The sequence below is a fragment of the Typopeltis vanoorti genome, chromosome 16, assembly GCF_054136105.1.
Source record: "Typopeltis vanoorti isolate ZY-2024b chromosome 16, IOZ_Tvanoo_1.0, whole genome shotgun sequence".
NCBI classification, from domain to species: Eukaryota; Metazoa; Arthropoda; class Arachnida; order Uropygi; family Thelyphonidae; genus Typopeltis; species Typopeltis vanoorti.
Window position 1 is genome coordinate 67,604,756 of NC_143564.1, and position 26,194 is coordinate 67,630,949.

Genomic DNA, 26,194 nt, shown 5'->3' on the forward strand with positions numbered 1-26,194 from the left:
TACATTTTTTCCTTTGTGCCAGTGACATGAAGCCAGCAACCCTTAGGTGCTAATGATTTTAATAAATCTCTAGGGATATTAATCACATTCAGCAAAAGACAATCATATAGATTTCAATGCCACCAAAACACAGTCCTGTCTGATTTCCTTTTAGAAAGATTTCACACATTCCTTCCCCTAACTTTCAACAATACCCAGATATCCAAACACGATTAGATTTACCTTCTTGGACTGACCTACACCACCTCCAATCTTTCCGGGTACAAACACATTTCAGCCATAGCTTCTGCATCCAGCAAAAAATTCTTTTCTGCTATCTCACTCCTTTACAGCTGCTAACTCTATACAAATTCCAAATTCACACAACCGTGGAATATTGCTCATACATATAGGGTAGTATGTTGATTGTTCAGTGCTATCCAGAAAAGGGCAATTTAATTAATTAATGATCACATAGACATTTAGTTTCCACCTTATGCCTGTAGATGGTGTCCTGCCAAATTGGCACATTTCCTTCTAAAATCATAATAATAAGGGTTGCTACATCTAACTAATAGCCATTTATAGAAACACCTTGAAAATTTCCAAACCAGCTTCTTGGCCTCCTCTTTCATTCCATTCATTTCTGATGAGAGCCTCCTCCAATCTGCCTCCCCCCAAAGAATACCATCTTCAGTTGTTCAAAAAAGTGAACAGATTTCACCTTTCTTCTTCTTCTTATACTCTTACCCACCCACCCACACAGCACCAATATGCTATAGATATTGGTCCTTTTGTGTGGATCAGATATAAAAAAAAATATAAAAAAAAGCCTTGCACTACCCTATCTTTTGTTTATTAAGTAAGAGACACTGAGTAGCACATTATAATATCACAAACATGCTCAAAATATTGTTGTATGGACATTCCTTAACTTGCCGCTATTTTTAAAAGCCTATATTTTACATATAGTAAAACTACATGTTTTGAAAGCTACATTTTACATGTAGTTTGCAAAATGAATACATAAATACCTAATAAATAATATGAATTTATAAATAAGTAATGGATTAAATGTTTGTGTTAAAAGTAATAACGTTACTCTGCCAAGATGGATTTCATTCAAATTTGGTATTTAGAATTTTTATAAAAAAAATTATTTTCTTATTTTAATACCTTTTTGGATATGAATGACAGCACATTACACATATATTTTACAGAGGTTAATGAAAAATGTGTCGCTGTATTGCAAGCTGTACATGAAAATTTTTGTTGGCAACAGACATTTTCCATTTCTTTGATGTGTTTCATGATGTTGTTTAATGTAATATTATCTTTTCACATATTAGCACATTGTTGAAGAATGCATGAACATTATATTCATGGAAAATTATCATGATAAACAAAGCTATCTTTCCTAACTCTATTTTAGGTCTTTACACACAAGCACACACACACACACACACACCGATATGTATAGCACTTTAAAACATTCCTGGCAATGTCGTTATAATGCAGATTAAACTTGGGCATTTCCATGGAGACTGAAGACTTATCATAGGAGGCCTGCACATCACAAAGACTTAAATTAAAACTCTTAGTACAAATGATAACGATGACCTTTGTTCAGAAGGACTTGAGTTCAATCCTAACAGGGAGTAAGGAACCTTAAGAGTTTACCAGTTTCAACATATGTCAGTGATAGGATGCTTTCCTGTCAGAAATTCAGATTTCTCATCCCTCTAAACAGAAGATATAAGTAAACATTCATTAACATACAGAGTATAGCCATTAAGATTAACTGCTATACCATGCTAATAACTGAAGCCAAGTTACTTGGCTGTGGCAGGCCTTCAAGCCTAACATGTTTTACTGAAAGTTAAACAAATTTGAGTCCAGTTAGTATTTTGGTAACACTTGGAAATACTGGATGCAGCTGAACCTTTGTCAGCAAACAGATCAGTTTGAAATGACTAGCTTCATCTGATCACTAAAACATACCTTAAATGAAATTAGTAAGTACTGCTTTACCTAGTCTAGCTATAAATACTGTTACAAATTGAACAGCACATAAACCTTTAATCTATCAGTAAAATCATTTACAGCTTTCAGCACATAGAAAACCACATGTATAACCCTGCATATAGCAGCACTTGACATTCAAAATGTCCCCCTGCCCTTTTGCATTCATGCATGCCCAAAGTCTGAAGGCCACATATCGACAGCGGAACGTACAGCATCTAATGGAAATGCTGTCACTGCTGGGGTGTCATTTCTTGCAGGCTACTCTCTCAAGCTCTGACCACAATTTGAAGTCCAGTTGATTCAGATTAGGACTTCCAGATGGCCAATCAGATGGTGATATGTGGTGGGGCACATTTGCCTCCAACCACTGCTGTGTGGTCCTGGCCTTGTGTGCAGGGACTGAGTCCTGATGGAAGGTCCACTGCCTACCATGAAACAAGGTGTTGTTCAAGCTGTTCAAGAGTTGTCCCACCAGTTCCAACACTTTGATACGCTTTGGTAGAGGTTTTGACCCCTTTATTGCAGAAATGCAACTTGGATACCCGATACATCACGCCACCCACCAAACCATCACTGACATGGGGGGGGGGGGGAGGTTTGATGACCTTTCTTAATCCTGGGTGCTATGGCACGTGCTGTGAAAACCATCCGTCCAGGCCATATACTCAATCAAATTGGCAGTTAAACGACTTTTCAATGGTAAAAATCTTATCTGTGAAGAAGATATCTCCGTGTCTGTTGTTCATGTACTGCCAGAGAAGTGCCTTTGTTTTATCACCCTCTGCCACATAAGATGTGGTGTTAGGAAGTGTCTAGTAGAACTATGATAGGTTCTCATTCCTCAGGTCATCAGTTAGTACATGTGACATTGTTCTCTGTGAAACGTTCATCCCTCACAACATCCTTTCTGTGCTCTCACAGGATTACAGCAGAGCTATGCCTTCACAGTCCTCACAAGCTGTTGTGTACTGACGCAGCAGGGTCGACCTGTTCTTTGGCAGTCAGATGCATCTTGTATATTGTTATAAATGGTTAATAGTCCTATACACAAACAATCTACTGATCCCGAGTGTTTTTAGTGTGTTGAAAATAACAGGTGGTTGCATTCCAACCTTATGAAGTGCTATTACAGCTACACTATTTTTATTGTTTTCATCTGCTTCTTCTTCTGAGTTCCTCTTGCATTGCACTTAGCTCATCATTTGTCAGTTCAACTGAATTAAAATTAGTTACTCCTTCTACATTTGAAGCATCCAAGTCCAATCCCATTTCTGCAGCTTCCTGGGTAATGTGTTCTGTAGTTTCTTCAGAAACCTGTGAACCAGAAACAAACTCTGGGCACAGGTTTCTTCCTAGTGGTTCATTGTTGTTGTTGACGTTTTCTTTCCAGTAATGGTCACTGTTTTTGACTGCTTCTGAGATATAGAATCTTTCTAAAATCTTTTAGGGATACTGTTTCATCTGCACTAGTAGCTGCTACAGTTTTTGGTTAATTGTATATGATGTAAAGAGAAGTATTTGAAGGTTGCAATTATTGTTTGGTCCATTGGTTGTGGTCTGATGGTACCGGGAGGCAAGAAAACCCCATTTTACATTTGGTTTTAAGTCAGTCAAGGAGTAATAAAACTTTAAATGTCAAATTATTCTCCTTGCAATATTTTTCTGAAGCTGGAACAAAAGAATTTACAAACCACTCATAGAATGGAATATTTTATTAGAACTCCAAATAACTGGCTTTTGTCACCTTGTCTAACTCTTGAAAGCTCAGTTCTTTTAATTTAGGAAACAGATAGAACTTTTGAGGATTCATATTAGAACACAAGGAATGAGGAGGCACTTGCCATCCATGCTTATTCCCCAAATACTTCATAGGAAACATGTGGCTTGGTTGTTGTATGATAATCTCAGGTCTCCAGTCTGGTAAACTATAAGTAGTTTTAGTTTATAGACTTCTAAAGCATTTCCCAAGTAGCAGGGTTAGATATTTTGAATAGTGGGACTTTTGTCTCCTCATTTGCAATAAGAGTGATGATATATTTTCCAGAAAAGACTGATGTCTCATCACCATTGAAAGTGTGATGAGAACGACCTTCCTCTTTCAAAAGGAATTCTTTGGCAGCATTGTGATTGGCACTTGCAGATTCATCATATGATGAAAGTTTTTTATATTATCCTTTTCAATCTAGCCAACCACCCATCACTAAACTTAAAATTAGCAGAATCTACTAGTTCTCTCATGTGCATTTTAATGTCTTGAAAAAGTTCCTTAGCTTTAGTAAGTACTGAATTGATTCAAGACTTACTCAAGTGTTGGTTTTTTCTATTTTGATTCTGAATCCCAATTGTTAAACAGCATTCCATTTCTTCAACAGCAGAATCACATTTTTTAAAAATTACAGACCGAATAGCGTGTACATTTTGAGTATAATCACAAATATTTTGTTTGTCTTTTAAAATTATTGCACCTCTAGAATAACTGATGTTATAAATACAGCTGATTAAAGAAAATGATTTCCTGTTTTCAGGTTGCTTAAATATGTCTATTTTAGTATCTAAATCAAAGATCTGCCACTTTTAGCACTTTCACTGTAATTTTGTTTTATGTTTATTTTCCAGGGGTGCTTAAGGGTCAAAGCTGTATAACTGGGAGGAGACCTCCACGTAGCCTTTAAAGGAATGCGGAGAACCGACCAGGGCTTCTGACCTAATGTCCAATCCTCACCTTCTCGTGGTGCACCCTGTTGGGTATCTACTTGGATACTGAACGAACGAGGATGGGCTGGCAATTTGGGATATAGCCGACCAAATTGTATTCTCATTGGTTAAACCATAATAAAAACAATGGTACAACATGACAAAATTTCATACCGGCTGGAGCGTTGCCCCGGTTAAACAAGGGCCCCCGTTGTTTTCACCAGGGAACCAGGGCAAACTGCGAAAAGTCAGCTACTGCAACAAATCTTCAAACACACACCAACTCAACATCACCAGAGTTAAAGATCAGTACTATCAACATAAGAAGCCTGAATGGCAAAGAAATGGAGCTAGCTGAGGAATTAGATAAGTACCAGATCGACATAATAGGGGTGACTGAAACAAAAAAGACAAAAACTGGAGATCTTTCTGAGCAATAAATACAAAATGTTATATTCAGGCAATGTCAATCAAGGAAAAGAAGGAGTAGCCATAGTATTCAACACAAAATATGAGGCTAATCTTCTTGAATGGCAGGCAATCTCAAATAGAGTAATGTGGGCAAATATGAAAATGGGTAGGTGGACAATGAGACTTACTTGTACCAATGGTCGAACAGAAGGTTCTACTAAGGTAGAAGTGGAGGAATTTTTTGAAGCTTTAGAAAAAGCAACTGACACAATGAAAAAGGAAAAGTTGGTCCTTGTTGGAGATCTAAATAGCTGAGTAGGAAGTGATTGTCAGACATACAAAAATGTTTTGGGAAAATTTGGAGTAAAGAGCAAAGCTAATAATAATGACAAATACCTGTTGGATTTCTGCTCAGGACATGGACTGGTTATTACTAACACCATGTTCCAATATAAAAATGTGCACAAATTCACATGGAGAAAAGAGGCAAGGAAATAAGAAAACTCTCATTGACTATGTTATTGTTGATAGTGATGTTTTCTCCCAGGTGCAGGACACCAGAGTGTACAGAGGATTTGAAATTGGAAGTGATCACTATTTAGTCTTGAGCAGGATAAAATTGAATTTCATATCGAAAAGAATAACATGTAAGAAAGTTTTAAAGCGAATGAAAGTTGAGCAGCTCTCAGATGTGAATTGTAGACTAAATACACAAAGATTATTGAAAACAAAATGAAAGAGTTTTAGAACAGGAACCAAACCTTGGAGATTCAGTGGCAAGCCTTGAAGAAAACCCTGATTGATTCAGCCAGAGAGGCATTTGGTGAGGTTGTCTGCAAGGACAGAAAAATTAGAACTCCGTGGTGGACACAGGAAGTGAAAGAGGCAGTGAAAGAAAAGAAGAAAGGATATCAAAATTTCCTGGCAAATAAGTCAGCTTGTGCTCTTAGAGAATACAGAGACAAATGTAAGAAAGCTAAATACTGTGTAAAACTAGCTAAACAAAAGTCATGGGAGGACTTTGGCAAGAACATAGAAAATAAATATCAAGAAGGTGGCAAGATATTCTGGAGGAAATAAATATCAAGAATTTAGCAAGATATTCTGGAGGGTATTGAAGAAGCTCAGAAATGGAGGAAAGAGTGCTGTAAAAGGAATTAGAGATGATAAAGGTGATATGAAAACAAGAGAAAAAGATATCCTTTAAGTATGGAGTAATTACTTTGAAAATTTGCTAAATGAAACAAGCAGTGATGACAGCACAGTGGTAAAAAAACACTGACCAGACATGCAGTCAGGAATACATATCCATACTTGAAATAGAAAAAGCCATCAAAGGCTTGTAATGTGGAAAAGCAGCAGGAGTAGTTGATATTCGACCCGAAATGTTGTAGTATGGTGGTATAAAAGTCCTACAGTGGCTGCACTACATAGTTCGGAATGCCTGGACAGAGGGATGAATTCCCGATGATTGGAGTAGAGCTCTCATAGTACCCATATATAAAAAGGGAAATAAAACTGAATGTGAGAATTACAGAGGTATTTCCCTTCTGAGTGTTCCTGGTAAGATATATGCAAGTATATTTGAGAATTGGTTAAGAAGAATTGTGGAAGAAAAGCTTGGTGAAGAACAAGCTGGATTCAGGCCAAATAGAGGCTGTCAGGATCAGATCTTCACTTTACGACAAATAGTCGAAAAAGCATGGGAATATAACAAAGCTCTGTATTTAAGTTTTGTCGATTTGGAAAAGGCATATGACAAGGTGCCAAGAGAGAAGCTATTCAATACGCTACAGTTATATGGTGTCAATAGGGCATTATATCAAGCAATACTTACTCTTTATTTGAGTTGTAGATCAGCAGTTAGAATTGAAGGAAGTACAGGAAGATGGCTTAATGTTAAATCTGGTGTGAGACAAGGATGTACATTATCCCCTCTGTTATTCATTATCTATATGGATCACATTATGAAGGAAAGTGGTATTAAACATGATATCAAAATTGGAGATGTTAATGTCAGCTGTTTGTTTTATGCAGACGATGTTATACTTCTAAATAAATCGACTACAAGTTTGCAAGATTCTCTGACTAAATTGAATAACTGTTGTAATAGATATGGTATGAAGGTCAGCAATAAAAAGACAAAGACAATGAAAATAGGTAGAATCGTTGAAAACATCAACTGTGTTGTGAATGGAGAACCTGTGGAACAAGTAAAACATTTCAATCACTTAGGCACGATATTTAGTGAAGATGGTAAATTAAATATGGAAATAGACAGCAGAATCAACAAAGCTGGTATGGTAAGAAGTCAATTGAATAAATTCATATAGAATAAGAGAGAAATTAGTCAGAACACTAAATTAGCTGTGCAAATTTAGTGTTCCTTTCAAAGACTAGAGACCGCAGATATGAGAGTCCTGAGAAAGATTAGAGGCGTGAACAGATGGCATCAATGGCAATATCATATTAAAAACGAGGCTATTAGGAAAGAACTTGACACTGTCAGCATCCAGGAATGCGTTAGCAGAACTAATCTGAGGTGGTATGGTCACTTAAATAGAATGGGCAAAGAAAGATTAGCAAAACAAGTGTTCTCTGCCAAGTTGGCAGGAAAACGACCCAGAGGAAGACCAAGATATAGGTGGATTGATACGGTACAAAGTACCTTAGACGATAGAAATATAAGATCTGGTAATGTTGGAGTCTTGACAAGTAACAGACTGATTTGGAGGAAAATTGTAGATAGGAAGTTAGTAATGATGTAAATTTTTCATGTAATACTATCATATCCTGTTACCCCTTGAGGGTATAAGGCAGGAATTTGATGATGAGTTCTCATGATCACCCCTTTGCATGTTAATCCATACAGCTAGACAACTATTTCTCTACTAATAAACATGTGAATGTTGGCTGTACACAGCTCCACTAATGGAACTGGGCACACAAAATTTTGTGGGCAGCACAGGGGGGGGGGGAGTTGTAACAGTATTTATGGCAAGACTGTTTATTTATGACAATCCAAAAGATGAAAAGTAAATCTATAGCACAATATCAGCTATCATAATATGAACACATTTTTATGAGAAAGGAGTTAGATAACCTGAATATCCTAATCTGGAGAATAAATATGAGTCAGGCGACTTCAGACTTTCAACAAAGCAGGGAGGTGGTCTTTCATACCAGATGACGAAAATGAAATAGACATTTGCAAACATCCAATAACACAGTTGGATTTAAACCTGCTGTATGTAGAATGGAAAACATACATTCAACCAGGAAATCACTTGATCCAAAATCAGAAGCACCAAAACACCTGCAGCATAGCAACTATCAATCATCATACAAGTTTGTCAAAGAAAAATCATCCAAACAGCAACTTCTAGAAGTCACAATGTTGTTTGCAGTAATTTTTATATCACTGGTTTATATATATATATTCATCTTTTTTTGACTGACTGAAACCGAGAAAATAGATAACAAGTTAATTTAATGGAGCACACGTTTCGTCAAAACGACTTCTTCAGATGAGGTAACATGTAAAGCAAATTAAAAAAAAACATAAAAACACTGTGCCATTATAATAACAGACTTGTAAACTGAAGTTAAGTTTGAATTGTCGTTATAGTCCATTCTGTAGTTCTATTGTTGTGCAAATGCAAGCATATGAGTTCACACATGCACCAGTATCTAATGGAAGAACTATACGAGTCAGATAGACTATAACTGAGGTTGCTGTTGATGTGAGAAGGGTCTGGGACAATTTCTTTGGATTTTTCACTATACGCTGTTCCACTTCATTGTGACAAATATAAACGTTTGATGTTGCATTCCAATCTACTCCGTGTTGGCAGCCTTCATCGTTTGTGTTCACTGAAAATAAGACATGACTTGAGAGGGCGCTTGGTCTGATTCTATTGTATGAAACGTCTCTCTGATGTTCCTCTAGCTGTCGGAGGATTGACTTCTCAGTCTGGCCATAGTATGGCCTACCACAATCACATATTATTTTATATACACAGTGGAACTGAACATGATTATGAGCCTCTTTGGGTGGCTTAGAACTGACCTTAGTTGTGAAGAGTTGAAAAACACATTTTTATATTCAATTTTTTCAAAATTCTTCCTAGTTTCTGGGAGAGTGAGCTGATGTATGGTAAAGAAATACAATCCTTGGGGTTGTTAGGGATCTCTGTGTTGTTTCGAGGGTGCTGGTATAGTTGCCTCTTAATGTTTTTGGAAGAGTATCCATTATTTAAGAAAGTTCTTTCTAGATATTTTAGCTCATTTTTAGTTCTTCTTCATCGGACAATATTGAGCGAGCACGGTGAGCCAATGTGGAAATGATACCTAACTTTTGTGCGGGATAGTAATGTGAGGATGCATGTGGGTATCTATCCGTGTGTGTTGATTTCCTGAAGATTGAGATCCTTAAAGAATCAGACATCTTTAGTAAGCTTCATGTGTAGAAATGAAAGGGAACCATTCCTCGGTGTATATAAAATAATATATGATTGTGGTTCTGGCCATACATGATTGTGTCAGTCTGGCCATAGTATGACCAGACTGAGAAGTCAATCCTCCTACGGCCAGAGGAACATCAGAGAGACATTCCTCTCTGATACAATAGAATTCTATTGTATCAGTGCGCTTGTTCTGATACAATAGAATCAGAGCAAGCGCACTCTCAAGTCACATCTTGTTTTCGGTGAACATAAATGATGAAAGCTGCCAACACGGAGTAGACTGGAACGCAACATCAAACGTTTATATTTGTCACGAAGTGGAACGGCACATAATGGAATCCAAAGAAATTGTCCTAGATCCTTCTCACATCAACAGCAACCTCAGTTATAGTCAACTTGACTCGCATAGTTCTGCCATTAAATATTGGTGTATGCATGAACTCATACACTCGCATTTGCACAACAATAGAAATACAGAACGAACTATAATGACAACTGAAACTCAAACTTCCGTTTACAAGTCTGTTATTATAATGGCACAGTGTTTTAACAGTTTTTTAATTTGCTTTAAGTGTTACCACACCTGAAGAAGTCATTTTGACAAAACATGTTGTGTGCTCTATTAAATTAACTCGTTATCTATTTTCTCGGTTTCAGTCAGTCAAAAAAAAAAAACGAACATATCTAATCACCGAGTCAATGTATCTAATGATCATATATATATATATATATATATATATATATATATATATATATATCTTGATATTCTTGCACATTACAATACCATAAAAAATTTTACACTGAAAGTAGTGCTGACTTATCTTGCACAGTGCTGGTGCTACAAAGTTATTATAACTCATATTCTTACACAAATTTGAACTTCAATAATCTAACATAATAAACGGTTTTGATATTTATTTAAAATGAAAATGTCAAAACTTGCCTTTAATTTTTTTATTTCATCTGTTAGTTCTTGAATTTGTTTATCTTTTTTTTCAATTTCATCTTGAAATTGATGATCTCTAGCTTGTTTTTCTAAGAATGGCTATAATAACAAAAAATAATATCAATAATTTTAGAATATGTTACTTAAAACATTTATGGAAGGTTATATTATGTTTTACATCAGTGGTATACTTGCAAAAAACTTTCAAAACACAATTAATGTTAGTAAATGTACAAATTACATTTAACTTTACACTTGTTTGTGGAGAAAGGATTACCTTCGTATGTGAGCAAAAAAGAAAACGCACAATAATAACACAATATTAAAGGAACATAACACATATGACAGTAATTCCTTAATTATCAAACCACAATGGGAAATCAATTTGCTGGTCAGATAACTGAAGATACGGGTACATGGCCGGTACCCTGTACCACAAGTTAGTTGACACACTAACCCATTCCCCATTTGTTCTAATTTATGTAAGAGAGTTCCATGTGGTATCTGTGAAATGCCTTTGCAAAATCCAACAAAATCATTGTGTAGCTATTTCCTTTATCCAACTCAGCTGTTACTCTATTATAAAAAGTTAGTAAATTACTAAGGCATGACTGACTCTTTACAAAGCCATGTTGTCCCAGTATCATATTTTAATCCACCAATTCTTGAATTCTCTTTTTGACCAATTTTTCTAGTACTTTTACTACTGCGCTTGAGATACTGATTGATCTATAATGTGCTACTGCAGTCTTAGAACCACCCTTATGCAAGGGCAGTATTTTGCCTTCTTTCCACTCCACTGGAACTCTACCAGACCTGAGACTTAAATTAAAGGGCCTAGTCAGAGGCATTGCTAGTTCCCTTGCACATTCTCGCAAAACCTGAGCTGATATCCTATTTAATCCCACAGCTGTATTTACATTGAGATTCTACAATATCCGGTACCCTGTACCAGAAGTTAGTTGACACACTAACCCATTCCCCATTTGTTCTAATTTATGTAAGAGAGTTCCATGTGGTATCTGTGAATTAATCCACCTCTTTTCCCACATTGGTGTTTGCAACATAGGTTAAAGCAGTAACCTCACTATGATGATATATCCTAGCAAAATGGCCACTCATTAACTCAACTATTTTATCCACTTCTTTCTCCTCATGACCATCATCACTCATTAAGGTTAATCTTCTATAGTCATTCTTCCTCTTACTTGCCACATAATAAAAGAACTTTTAGGGATTTCCTTTGGTCTGCTCAACTCAATTCTTCTCATAATCTCACTTCTGAAAGGGTCATACAGGATTTCAGTTGATGGAATTTTTCAATTTATGGAGGGTGGGGAAAGGACATCTTTGGAAGCTGAGAATTAAGACAGCCGATAAAGGTGTGAGGGCTAGATTTTTCTCTCAGAGGGTGGTGCGTGATTGGAATGGATTGCCATTGGATGTTGTGAGTGCAAGCAGTGTGAATGAATTCAAGAATAAGTATGATAGCTGGTGTGTGTAGTATGTGGCCTCCCTCGACGAGTCTTTGACTCCCTGGAGGTCTCTCTTAATAATAATAATATTTTGCCTTCCTTGCCATGCTGGTCACCTTTCTTGACTGGGCCTTGTAATGTTCATAAGTTTGATAGTCACCTTTCTCTTTATATGCCCTTCACAACATTTTCTTCTTCTGCAGCTTGCTTAATGATATTACTTATCCATCTAACTCCTACCCAATTAACCCTCCTTACCCTAGATATACAAATTAATACTGCTTCCTCTAGATGATCTTTAACTATATCCCATGCACTACTAACATCCTTACCCTGCAGTGTTTTATGCCATGGCACAGATTTAAGGCTTCTTCCTAAGCTTGTCATAATCACCTGCCTTGTAGTTTCACATACACCCCTTCTTGACAGAATATTCCTCATGTTGGACAATCTCCCAAGTCAAGAATGCATGGTGACTTTCACCAATTGGAGACAATGTGGTTACCTTGGTTATGGATAGCTCTCCTGATCATATGACCTGGTCCAATACTCTCACACCTCTAGTCCCCTCCATCACATGCTGCCTCAAGTAATTATCTCTCAGTAGATGTATAAATTCCATTTCCTTCATGCCATGTGATCTTTCTTCCTTCCAGTCTATATCTCCACAGTTAAAGTCCTCCATAATAATCACTCGACCTGAATTCATTGTACTAATTTGGTGATGCATGTCTTTCAGATCATCTGTGGCACTCCCTGGCATATAGCAACAACCAACTGTATATTTTATCTTACTGGCCTTGATCTCGCACTAGACTGCTTCAAATGAACAGCCACCCTCCCACCTGTTTCCTATTCTTTTTGGTTGCAGTTCATCTGCAATCATCAGCAATATCCTACCCCTCCATTATATCTTCTCTATCTTCCCTGAAAATACTAAACCCTTCACATTCAACCCCTGTAACTACATCATCTGCTGTTAGCCAAGTCTCACTAATGCCTATAACTTTTGGCATGGTTGCACTCACCAATGTCATAAACTTCTTCTCCTTGTTCCTGATACTTTTGGCATTAGTTTATAGAAACTTCAGAATCCCTTTAGTCCCCACTTTTACTTTCTGAATTGACTACCCTATTCAATATTTTTGCATTGAGACTAGATTCCTCACTTGGTAATTCTTGGGGGCTTTCACACAAAGTCACTTGCTTCCCAACTAATTGCTTATTTTCCCCTGAATTTGCACTTCAGCATGCTCAGCAAACAAAGCTCTCTCCAGACACCTAACACTAAAACAGTTTAGATGCAATCCATCAGTCTTGTACAAATCCTTCTTTCCATGAAACAGAGACCACAGATCCATAAATACTACATCATTCTTTCTGCACAACCTATGTATAGACTCATTAGCTAGCAATGCTCTCCTCCTCCTCAGTCCACCTTTATCATAGCATGGTAGGAGACTTACAATCTTCACCTTCTCGCTCTTCAGTTTTGCCTCTTCTAACAACATCTTTACATCCTCCCTCATAAAATACTTCTTACCTCTCAAATCATTTATGCAAACCAAGACAATCTTTTCCTTCACCTTACCTTTTTGTATCTGAATGGTGTGACTAATGTAGTGGTATTTTGCACCAGGGAAACACATTTTTGTAACATTTTTATTAAGTACTCTCCTGATCACTGTGTCTCCATAAATAATTTTCTCCTTAATTGTTTTACTGCTTCTTTCTCTTCTCAGCCCTGCTAAGCTCTTGACACTTCTACAGTTTTTCAATTTCCCATTTTGTCCTGTCAAGGATAGCATTCAAGTGCGCTATTTCTTTATTAATGCCAATTTCGTTCTTCTATTTTCTCAGCTGTATGTCTGACAGTAACAGTGCTTTTTTTTTGGTGGTACGCAACAGAATGCAGTACCGGCACCTTTTTTTCTTCAGTTTTTAAAAATCTGCTATTTATTGACAGCAAAATGCATTATAAATATTCCGGTAGATGGTACTGTGTTCAAGAATTGAATTTTCAGTTTTGATTACTCATAAGTTGGTACCCTGCTTTCCTGTTTCATAGGTTGGTACGCAACTGGAAACAGGAAGTTGTGTTCCCCTCCGTTTGCTTCCAATATCAGTTTATCAGTTCTATATTCACTCTGCAACAGGCAGGTGTTCACATGAGTTTTGAATTAATCTAAGTTAAATCAGTGCAATCATTGTTCAAAATGAGTAAAATAAGTAGCTACATTATGCCAATGAGTAAAAAAAAAAAGGAAGGCTGAAGAAGCAGAAATTGTTGAATCTACTTGTGATCCTGTAAAACAGAAAACTAGCACCGAAAATACACTTGGTGAAGAGGATCACGAAAACAAGACCGAAGATCCACGTGATCAAAAGGAAGCAGAGTCTGATAATGATTGGTCCGAATGTTGGACACTTTTTGCAAAAAAAAATGACTTCTCTAGAGAAACGAGTGGCTGTATGTCAAGAATAAAATGTTGGACTGTAAAGTGTGTCATGATGTCGGAAGTCTTGCCATCGATAAACACATGGGAATGAAAATTTCAGTGGAGTGGGCAAATGGTAAAATCAGTCATTTTGGAGAATCTTGCAAACAACAGTTAATGCCATTAAGAAAAAAGATTTATGATCATAAGGAGAATGCAGTGCACAAAGCGTGCCAAAAAATAAAATCTGAAGGAAAAAAACGACACATTAGAGAAAGTTTTCCTAAATATTTTGTCTCATAATAAAGACATCACAGGAAAATTGTTTTGAACTGCTTACAAAGTTGCGAGGAGAAATGAATCATTTAATAACTTTGAAGACGAAATAAATTTACAGGAACTTAACCTTCCTACCGGCTAGGACGTCTATAGACGTCCAACTAAATCTGGATAAGATTCAGCCCACCTGTTGAAAGAACCTGGATAAGAAGTGCAATTTGACTGTCATGTCCATTAGAAAGTGTGATAAGCCCTCACGCTGAAGAGAACGGTTAATCGGATTATCTCGCGTTCGTAGCTGCAGTTGCCTATAACAAGAAACGCACTTCCTTTTTCCATGCTGGATAACTGGATTTTAGTTATATAGGATAGAATAAAATTGAGAAATTATTTATATTTTTGTTTTCTCTTTTAATTGTACAATACAATTTTAATGTCTGGGCAAAATAAAGATCTTGCATAATTTCTTCACTTAAATATTGCCTTACCTTGGAGAACCAATTTAATTTTTTAATTTTTTTGCGCTAATATTTTTCTAATCGCTTACTAGTCAAATGATTTTTCTTTGTTCTCGAAGAAATTAATTCACGATAATTATTTGAAATATTCTTTAAAAAAAAGAAAATAAAACCGGCTGCCGACGTTCCAGTTTATATTATTTTTATTTTTGCACAAAACCATCGAAAGCGAATAATACTTCACAGATTTTCTTTAGGACATGCTAGAGCAACTTTGCTTTATAGAGAATAACATGAAATTCTTTAATCATAACCCTAAATTTTTTCTTCATGTTGTATAGTAATTTATTGTTCTTTGTACACAATCTTGGTTTCCTTGTAGAATTGGTCATTACAAAATGAAATTAATAGTTATGATTAATATTTTCTGCATAATTCAGATATTTTATTCTCCAATTTTTAAAGTAAGTGATGCATTTGCTTATTTTTATCTTTCAAAATATGTAGATCAAATGTGAAATTTCACTTCCTTTCACAATAGAATTGAACTTTATTTCGCCTCTGATAGTTTAACCCCCCCCCCCCCCGTTGTATCACTATCACACACCCGAAAACTGTTATGAAACATAGGTACAGTTTATTTAATTTGTTATTTTTCTCTAGTTATTGTTCCACATAACTTTAATTTTTCGATACTGAAACTATGTGGTGATTATTATAAATTAGCAAATTATAAATCAGAAAATATACATATTATTTCCTCATTATTATAAATCAGGAAATTATGTGATATTCGGATATAGGTAAAATTAATATTTGAAAGCACTGTCATCCTTCAAATGCATTATCAGAATAAAGTGAAAAACCAAACAAGAAATTTCTGCCTGTAAAATATTCAGATATTGCTTGAGGCTCTTTAGTGTGCTGCATGTTCTGTTTCTCACTGAGGGGTTAGTAATCTCTATTAGCTTTGAGCTGGGCAGAAAGGAATTACTGGGCAGAAAAGAATAATTAGTAAGTATATTCAAGACACAATTCATTTACAAGATGGCAAGCAGCAGCAGTAGCAGTGACACTCATGGTAAGAAAAGAAAACTTCGTGGGATGCAGAAAAGTTGGAGCCTTCGCCTTTCGAGCAGCTCTTGTTCTACTGATGAGGAGAGAAATCTTTCTAGCTCTGAAGATAGCGATTCTGCCTGTACTTTAGATATGTCTTCGTGCAGAAAATGGGTGATCGCCACTGAACGTACACCAGCTTGTCCACGGTTTCCCTTCATAGGTAAGCCAGGAATTACTGAAGACTTTGACTCCAGTAATATTTTAAGTTCTTTCCGTCTATTTTTAGACGATGATATTCTTTTCTTCATAGTGGAACAGACTAACCTTTATGCTTGCCAACAACATCAGCAAGTTGAGTACAGTCCGCATTCTCGCAGTAAACTTTGGAGCCCAATAGATATCAACATGCTCCTTACATTTATAGCACTCTTGATTGTGCAAGGTATCGTGAAAAAGCCCGCTCTCGAAATGTATTGGTCTACAGACTGGATTCTGAACACGCCAATGTTTCGTGATGTTATGACTGAAAAACAGTTCAGTCTCATCATGAAGTATTTGCATTTTCAGAATAACGAGGAATACGATCAGGCAACACATCCTTGCCCAGTCCTCAACAAAATTTATGATTTTCTGATGAAAATCCGTCAGAAATGTAGATCACTCTACATTCCTGAGAGAGACTTGAGTATCGATGAAAGCCTTATGCCATTCAAAGGTAGACTGAAATGTAAGCAGTATATTCCCAAAAAGAAAGCGAAGTATGGAGTAAAATTTTTTATGCTTTGCGAATCCGAAAGTGGATATCTTTGGGATTTCAAACCTTATACGGGAAAGCAAACTGTAATCGAGCATGATAAATATTCGGATCTCCCCTTGTCGATGCGTGCAGTAATGCAGTTACTAGACCCTTTACTGGGGAAAGGTTACTGCATTACAATGGATAATTATTATATGTGTCCTGAACTCGCTGATTTGCTTTTACAGCATCGTACAGATAGTTATGGTACTGTAAATGCAAAAAGGCGAGATATGCCTCCAGATCTGGCTCCAGGAAAGCTATCGAAGGGGGAAATCCGAGCTTATCAGCGAGGGAAAGTCTTTGCACTACGTTGGAAAGACAAAAGAGATGTTTTTCTGCTGTCTTCCCTGCACAATCCATCAACGGAATCCATGGAGAAGCATGGTTTGAAGAAAGAAAAACCTATTGCTGTGTGTGCATACAACGACACTATGGGTGGAGTCGACAGGTGCGATCAGCAGCTATCATTCTACTCTGTAATGAGGAAACAGCATAAAAAATATTACAAAAAAGTGTTTGGACATGCATTAGATTTTGTTATTTGGAACAGTTTCCTCCTGCACAAGAAAAAATGTTTGTCTACCATAACATATCTAGAATACAGAATAGAAATTGCGAAAGCATTGCTGCATGCACATGCACCTTCTTCAGCAAGCAGAAAAACAGGAAATCCTGCCAGACATCTGAGGTTGAACGCTGCTAACTCCAACCATTATCCGGAAAATCTACCACCAACGGCTAATAAAAAAAAACCTGCACGCAAATGCTATGTATGTAATAAAAAAAATATCAGAAAGGAAACAAAAATCTGGTGCCCTGAGTGTAAAACTGCTTTGTGTGTTTACCCTTGCTTCAAGATGTTCCACACTGTTCAAGAATTTTAAATTCTGAACAGTATGAAATAAAGAATGTTTGTTTTCAAGGCCATCAAAACAGTCCTTTTCAGGACTACAAATATTGATAGAGGAATACCCAAATGTACTGTTTCTTTTTTCATCTTGAAGGCTAATTTTTAAATTCTTTTTATAACACAGAATGATATTTTCGAAGGAATAAAATATAAGAGGAACTGGAAAGAGTATTCCAGGTAAAGTATTTCACCAAAACAATAAAAAATAATGAAATAAAATCTACCCTATATATACAGGGTGTTCGGGATAAATTTGACAGTTTCGTAAGGAAAAAGAAAATCTTCTTTGTATCTATTAAATTTAATGAATTGACAAAAAAACATTACAGGCAGAGTTAATTACAATACTATCAACAAGATTTACTCAAAATAACCACCATTAGCATCGATCACAGCTTCAATTCTGCTGCGGAACCTCGAACAAGCTGATGCTACAGTCTCCCTGGGAAGGGCCGCAAAAACTGTTTTAATTTTATCCATTAACTGGGCTTTTGTATTACTGGAAGTGCGATTGGTGTCTTTTTCAACTGCACCCCATACAAAATAATCCATGGGGTTAAGGTCTGGGGAGTTTGGAGGCCAAACATTTGGACTGGTGAAGTCGTAGAAATTTTCAGACAACCATTTTTGACTTTTCCCAGAGGTGTGGCAAGGGGCCGAATCCTGCTGCCATACATACAGCCTACCATTGGCTACCCTTGTTATCCAGGGCTTGACTACAGTTAGCAACTCCACGAACAAAGCCCGAATTCCAATGCCAGGGTTCTTCAACACCTGTTCCTGCAGATTTGCGAGGAATTCTGCTGTACGAACGCAATCAGATCGTCTGCTAGGGATCTTTCTTCTTGCTACATCCTCGTAGTCACCATTGCAAGTCTCTAGTTCATGCCTGATTGTTTTTACTGTATTCAGGGAGCATTGGGCAGCAGTCGTAATATCCTTATTTTGATGGCGGGCACGAATCATCATGATACAAGTTATTCTCTTCCATGATTCAGGTGGGTTCCAGCTATCCATCCTTTCTGACATCTTGTATATGAATGAAGAAGGGTCCAAACTTTTAAATGAAGAGAAGTGTGTGTTAATACATGTAACTTACGGAAAAATATAATTAATTATAAATATGTCAAATTTATCCCGAACACCCTGTGTGTGTATATATATATATATATATATATATATATATATAGATAGATGTAATAACTTTTTTTTTTTTTTTTTTAATCTTGGGGATATTGTATATTAGGATAACCAAGTTATTTTATAAACTTGGTTATAAATTTCAAAATAACTGGAAAGGCGAGATATGCCTCCAGATCTGGCTTCAGGAAAGCTATCGAAGGGAGAAATACGAGCTTAGCAGCGAGGGAAAGTCGTTATTTTATAAACTTGGTAAAAATAACGAAGTTTATAAAATAACTTGGTTATCCTAATATATATATATATATAAAATGATAAGCCCTTTTATGTCATGTTTTTCGAAATGTTTTGAAAGTCAGGGGCTACCGTGAGTGTCGAGTCTTCAAAATTCGAGTCATCAGAATTCAGGGGCGGGACCCCCTTTCGAGTTATCACAATTGAAGGAGAACTGGCCTACCATACCGGAACACAGGGGGGGGGGTATAGCCCCCTAGTTAATAAATGAAATATATAAATAATAACGGGAACATTTTCACCTTGCCAACACTCAACATTGATGTGATATGGGTTCCAAATTTCTTGTTTGAGATATATATATATATATATATATATATATATATATTACAAAGTTTTGTAATAAAAATTTCTGCTACAATGGAGTTTGGCAGAATCAACAATATTATTACTACCTTATTTCTGTTTCTCGTGTGGGAGAAAAACAGTAAAATGTCACTCTTATAATTATATGAGATGTTATAATAGCAAAAATAGTAAGAAAAAAGTCATTTGCACTTTCTCTTCAAAACACAAAGAAAGAACATTGTAAATTCAGCCAGTGGAAAAGAAAATACTACATATTTTTCTTCTATTATCTGATTTTTTTTCTTGTAGTACAAAGAAGAAATCACTGCATAAACATGAAGTCTGTAGGAGGGAAAAAATCTGGAAATTGGTTACATTATAACGAATAGAGAAATCATGTCAGAAAAAATATTCACGTAAGATTCCAATCTCAGCAGACATAACATTTTCTTCTACTTAGATATCTAAAGTAACTGAACCTTTGCTACTATTTTACACTAAAATGAATGGGTATGTTCCCCAAGTGATTTACGTTTGTAAAAGCTGTCTTACGAACGATTTATGAAATAAATTATCTGAAATATCCGCAGATTGATTAGGTATATACCCCCCCCCCCCCAAAAAAAAAAAGATTATGAAACGCACATGCACCTTTTCTTTTAAAATAATTCAAATCCTCTTTTTCAAGATAATTGTATGAAATAATTTATAATTTTTTGATAATAAAAGTGAAATTGATTATTATAAATTAAGAAATTATTTTGGCATAAATAATGTATAAGTATGTAAACGAAATATCAGCATTTCTGTTAGGATATCGGTAATCAACAATCGAAAAGAAAACAAGACATTCTTGGTGTATTCTGCACTACAGCTTGAGGCAATTTAGTGCGACTTTAGTGTTCTCCCCTTTCTTTCTCAATAGCTGAGAGTAATAATCCTTCAGCTTTTCCTCCAGCTAAGAGGATATTACCAAGAATTTATAAGACGTAGATTATTTCAGAAATAGCTTCCAGCAGCAGAAGTAATATTTAGATTTTTTTAAAGAAAAACAAACAAAAATAATACTACTGAACTTTCTTTTGTGTGGTATGCATATAAACAATTTTGCATGGTGAAAATATAGCATATTATTTCTAAAATTTCACATAATTTCAGCGGGCAGCAGAACAGCTGGTTTTAGATTGCAAATACATAGAACAGAATTAGAAGCTTCACGATACAATCTGATTGCCGTATATCTATTGTCAAAATGGTAAAATGAAGTAATTGATTTTGAATGCTGTCTAGAAAATCTTTCAAACCTGTACAGAAATTTAGAGTAGTTATGCAATTGAGTTCCAGGAGAGGATAAGGAGGGGGGGAAGCATTAGAAAATCTTCAAAAATGAGCAAAAAATTTGAATCATTCCGTATATGATATTTTTCACATTAAATTTTCAACATATCCACGAGGTTAGGCACTAGATATTATCGTAATATGCATAATACAAATAAATAAATAAAAGACGAAGGCGAAGAAGCACTGCTAAAATATCATTGGATATAAATGTTTGATACCAAAAAGACACAATCGGAAACCGAGTAATGCAATTTTGCATTTTAACATTTTTTTTTATTTTGTCTTTATGAATAACAAAAAATCGTTTCTAAAACTGCAATGTGATGATCCATATAATGCTATTTGGCTAGAAACGAAAGCAAAAGGACATACTTATTTCAATAAATATTATTTTAAAATATAAATATTTGACATAATATTTACAAAGCAAATATTTGAAAATTCTAAAATTCGAAAAATAAATTATTCAATTATTATACGTAAAGTGAAAGAACAACCAGTGCAACTCTTCAGGTGCACTGATTTGTAGAATAAAATACACCAAAGTTACTATCACTGAACAGATTCATTGCAAAAGCTGATCAGTGGTCATTTCAGGATTGATTTTTTTCGCATATGTGAAATTCGTTTCAATTTTTGGGAAGAGACAATAAATCATTTTAGAGGCAAGAAAGGTCAAATAACTTAGGAGAGTAAATGAAATTCTAAGCAACACAATAGAGGTAAAGACAGGGGGAGGGGATGCAAAGGTCACTCAGCAACAGATAATCCATTAATGGCTATAGAATAGCCGTAACGAGATTAACGGTGGAGGAAGGTAATGGCATGATAAAAGGCAGAATACCGACGAAGTTTTGATCCATGAAAAAAGCTAGGGAGTGTTGACTATTTCATCCACACCGGCCGGTTGGGAGGTTAATGGCCTATACATGGGATATATTCTTCATTCTGCAAATGCTTGCATTAACATTGTGAGCCATATCGCAAACGAAATGAGAAAAACATTAATAGACAATGTAGTGAACTCCAAGAACAAAATATCATTATTTATTGATGAATCGACAACTGTGAGTAACACAACAACATTGATTGTTATTGTTCATGTAGTTCTTCCTGAACTTTTAGCTCCTGTGAGTCTTTTCCTAGATTTGATTGAATTATCAGATGTAACTGCTAGAGGAATTCCAAACTCTTTAATTAGTCATCTTGAGTGTTTAGGATTACCTGAAGATTACTTCAAGGAATATTTATAGTCTGTAACTTGTGATGGTGCAGCCGTGTTGTTTGGTATGTGTAATGGTGTAAGGAGACTAATGCAAGAGAAGTTTCTTAGTGTTATTTTCTAGTATTGTGCTAGCCATTGCCTTGAATTGTCTGTTAGTGACACAGTGAACAATGTGGCAGGAATGAATCGCTTTAGGAGTTTCATGGACGAACTTCACCTAAGAATGCTAAGGAACTACAGGAATGTGCAGCGACTCTAGAACTTCAACTTCTTAAAATTGGCAGAATTTTAAGCATTTGCTGGGTTGCATCTAGCTTTCGCACTGTTTCTGCAGTGTCGAAAGATTTTGAAGCACTCGTCCATCACTTTCCGGAGGCAAAAGAAGACAGCAGAAGAAGCAAAACAGATCGCTTTCTTTAGAGGGCCTTTTAAGAAAAACAGCATCATGTGAGTTTGTTCTTGATTTGGGCCTTATGTGTGATGCTTTCCAAGAACTTAGTGAACTAAATCTAGATTTACAAGAGAGAAATATTGACTTGTACAAAGCATACAGGAAGATAAAGAATACAGTTCAACTTTTTGAAGAAAGAATTGAAAATCCTGGTCTGTATTAAAGTATTTCTCTTCAAAGTCAGAAGAAAGAAGTTCAAAGGGATTGAGCTCCACAAAAATGAAAGACACAGTCTTTCACTGCAATAAGTTCATCTGCTTTCTATAAAAGTCTGAAAGAAGCTGTTGGAAAGCGTCTGCTTGAAGGAGATGATGCTGATTTGCCTGAATGTGCTAAGATTTTTAGATTCCAAGTATTGGTCAGAAAATCCTGGGAAGCATCTGACATTTGGTGAAGCTGAAATTAAAAAGTCAGCACACAAATTTCGCTTAAATGAAAGAGAATCAGTTCATAGTTGAATAGAATGCTTAATCCTAATCTTGTACAAAAAGAAAGATGCTTAAAAATATGCAATACTTCAGGTACCTATATTAAACTTAAAAATATACAATACTTTAGCAGTACCTAATTTATTATATGGTAGCAAATTTTGGGCAATAAGTAAACAAGACAAAGATTAAAAATGAGTGAAATGAGATTCGTGAGAAGAACTGCAAAATATATATCATTTGACCAAAAGAAGGAATGAAGATATTTTAAAAGAACTAAAAGTAAAATTAACAGCAGAAAAACTAAACAAAAGTATGTAAACCAAACTGCCAATACTCGATATCCTAAACAATTAATAATAAATAATAATAAAATCAAATGGGAAGAGAAGGCTGGGCAGACCCCAAAAGAGGCTATAAGATTAAAAATTAGACAAGAATAGACTATAAGGTTCATATTTAGTGTTTCATGATGATGAGCTGGAGGTTATAGCTATAGAAACAGCTATAACAACCTCTAGTTAAAATCTTGAAAAGCTCGAGGTTATAGTTGAGGAACAACTATAACCTGCCCAAACGACAGTTGGTCCTTCTGGTCATTGCCAGGGCCAATGAGTGCAACTTTTGCCTAACCAGGTTTCCATCACTCTCTCATCCGGTTGGTATGTAGTTACCTCACCTAAAGACAAAGCCAACTTACTGGCATAACTCTTCCATTGATGACCTTGGAAAAGTTCTCTCTACTCCACCAAGAGTGGCTCTCTATGTCACCTGTAGTCTTATGCCAGAAAGAAATCCTTGTAGATAGGCTTATATGTTGGTAACACATGACTATTAAATTATTTAAGGAATTTACGACGTATACTGGAATATTATTTCTAAATCATTTAGGGAATTAAACAACGCAGATTTGAATATAAATTAAATTATACTTTAATAAATATTTCCGATATTTCGGCAACGTTACGTTGCCATTTTCAAAAGGAACTTACAAAAAGGCACGTGCACGCAGGCACTACAACACAGTAACCGAGAATGAAGATATGAAACTATCGCTCTCTTAGAAGTCCTGATGGTACCCTCTAGCGGGCTAAGTCGGTGTTCTTGGCCGTTGGGCTGAAGGTCTGCTGATGTATGCCTCCCAAATTTGGGGCAGTCGCATACTACCAAATTTGTTGAGATTTAGAGAGTTTCTTAGGGCTGAGGCTGATTCCATAAATAGTCTTTCGAATTTGTATTTGCTACGGTGTATTACTGTAGCTTTGTGCCATTACGTCCCATAGTGGATGGCATTGATTCCCCCACATACAAATTAGCTAAACATTTGGCCAAAGAGCTCACACACTATACTGGCAACACACCATCACACATAAAGAACTCAGCCCGCTTCAAAGCCAGCATAGAAAACCTTATACTCCAACATACTGACATAATGGTCAGCTTTGACGTCTCCTCCTTATTCACAAATTTCCCACTCAAGGAAACTTTAGAGCTAATCCAAGCTAAATTTTCTCCCGATATCTCAGCCCTATTTCAGTTCACAATGAACTCAGGCATATTTCGTTTGGCAGGGAAAATTCTACAAACAAATAGAGGGGACAGCCATGGGTTCACCACTCTCCCCACCCTTGGCCAATTTCTTTATGGAGACCTTTGAAGAAAAAGCCTTAGCCTCTGTCCCACAAAAACCAACCATATGGCTTTGCTACGTTGATGATGTGTTTGCTATTTGGCCACATGGCTCTGAAACACTCCTCTCTTTCCTTACACACTTAAACAACCAACATGTCAGAATCAAGTTCATCCTGGAAAAAGAGGAAAACAACAGCCTCCCTTTCCTAGACACACTAGTCACCTGCCAGCCTGATGGAACCTTGGTTTTCTCAGTTTATAGAAAACCCACCCATACAGGCAGATACATTCACCAACAATTCTCCCCCCCCCCCCCTCACAACAATATGGAGTGGTGAAAACACTATACAACAGGGTTAAACTAATCTGTTCTAACGACATGGCCCTAAACACTGAACTAAATCACATCCTCAACACTTTCTCAGCCAATGGCTACCCCCCCCCCCCCACAAAAAAAATCCAAAAAATATTAAAACCTACAAACCACAGCCCCACAGTCCCCCCCCTCCACAACAAAGATTACTCTAAATCCATCACCATTTCCTACATCCGAGGTACCTCGGAAAAAATTACCAAAATTTTAAAAAAACATGACCTCACCTCCTGTTACAGGCCTTACAGAAAATTGGCATCCCTTATCCGCTCCACCAAAGACCAATCACTTCTCCTAGACCTACCTGGTGTATAATAGGTCCCTTGCAGTTGTAAACTGTTGTACTTTGGCCAAACAGGCAGGACAGCGAATATCAGAATTTCTCAGAAAAATCAGAAAATCAGAAAAACATAAGGACTACATCCGGTTTCACAAGTACAGCCATTCTAGTCTTGCAGACCATGCTCTGGATACACGCCACAGAATACAGTGGAAGAAAGCTACAGTAATACACTGTAGCAAATACAAATTCGAAAGACTATTTATGGAATCAGCCTCAGCCCTAAGAAACTCTCCAAATCTCAACAAATTTGGTTGTATGCGACTGCCCCAAATTTGGGAGGCATACATTCAGCCCAACGGCCAAGAACACCTACTTAGCCCACTAGAGGGCACTATCAGGACTTCTAGGAGAACGATAGCTTCGTATCTTCATTCTCAGTTGTAGTGCCTGCATGCACGTGCCTTTTTGTAAGTTCCTTTTGAAAATGGCAACGTGATGTTGCCGAAATATCTGAAATATTTATTAAAGTATAATTTAATTTATATTCGAATCTACGTTGTTTAATTCCCTAAGTGATTTAGAAATGCATAACCAACGTATAAGCCTGTCTACGAGAATACTGGAATATTAATTAAAAGAAACTTTAATAAATACCTCCTATTTCGGCAATGTCACATTGTCATCATCATGGGAACATCAACTATGACACGTGCATGCAGGCAGTACAAAAAGTAAATGAAACAGAAGAGAGAAAACTACTGTTGTTCCTAGAGTCCTAAAGGTGCCTGCTAGCAGGCTAT

At 36.3% G+C, this 26,194-nt stretch overlaps 1 protein-coding gene across 2 annotated transcripts in view; it reads right to left on the reverse strand.

The window, feature by feature from the left end:
* The window catches only part of LOC150098099 (G kinase-anchoring protein 1-like), a 217,775-nt gene that overhangs the window by 85,763 nt on the left and 105,818 nt on the right, over positions 1–26,194 (reverse strand). For both annotated transcript variants that reach the window (XM_090406355.1, XM_090406354.1), the window contains one exon: positions 10,519–10,620. In XM_090406355.1, the coding sequence (XP_090262481.1) occupies positions 10,519–10,620 (102 nt within the window). The remainder of the gene's footprint in view (positions 1–10,518; positions 10,621–26,194) is intronic.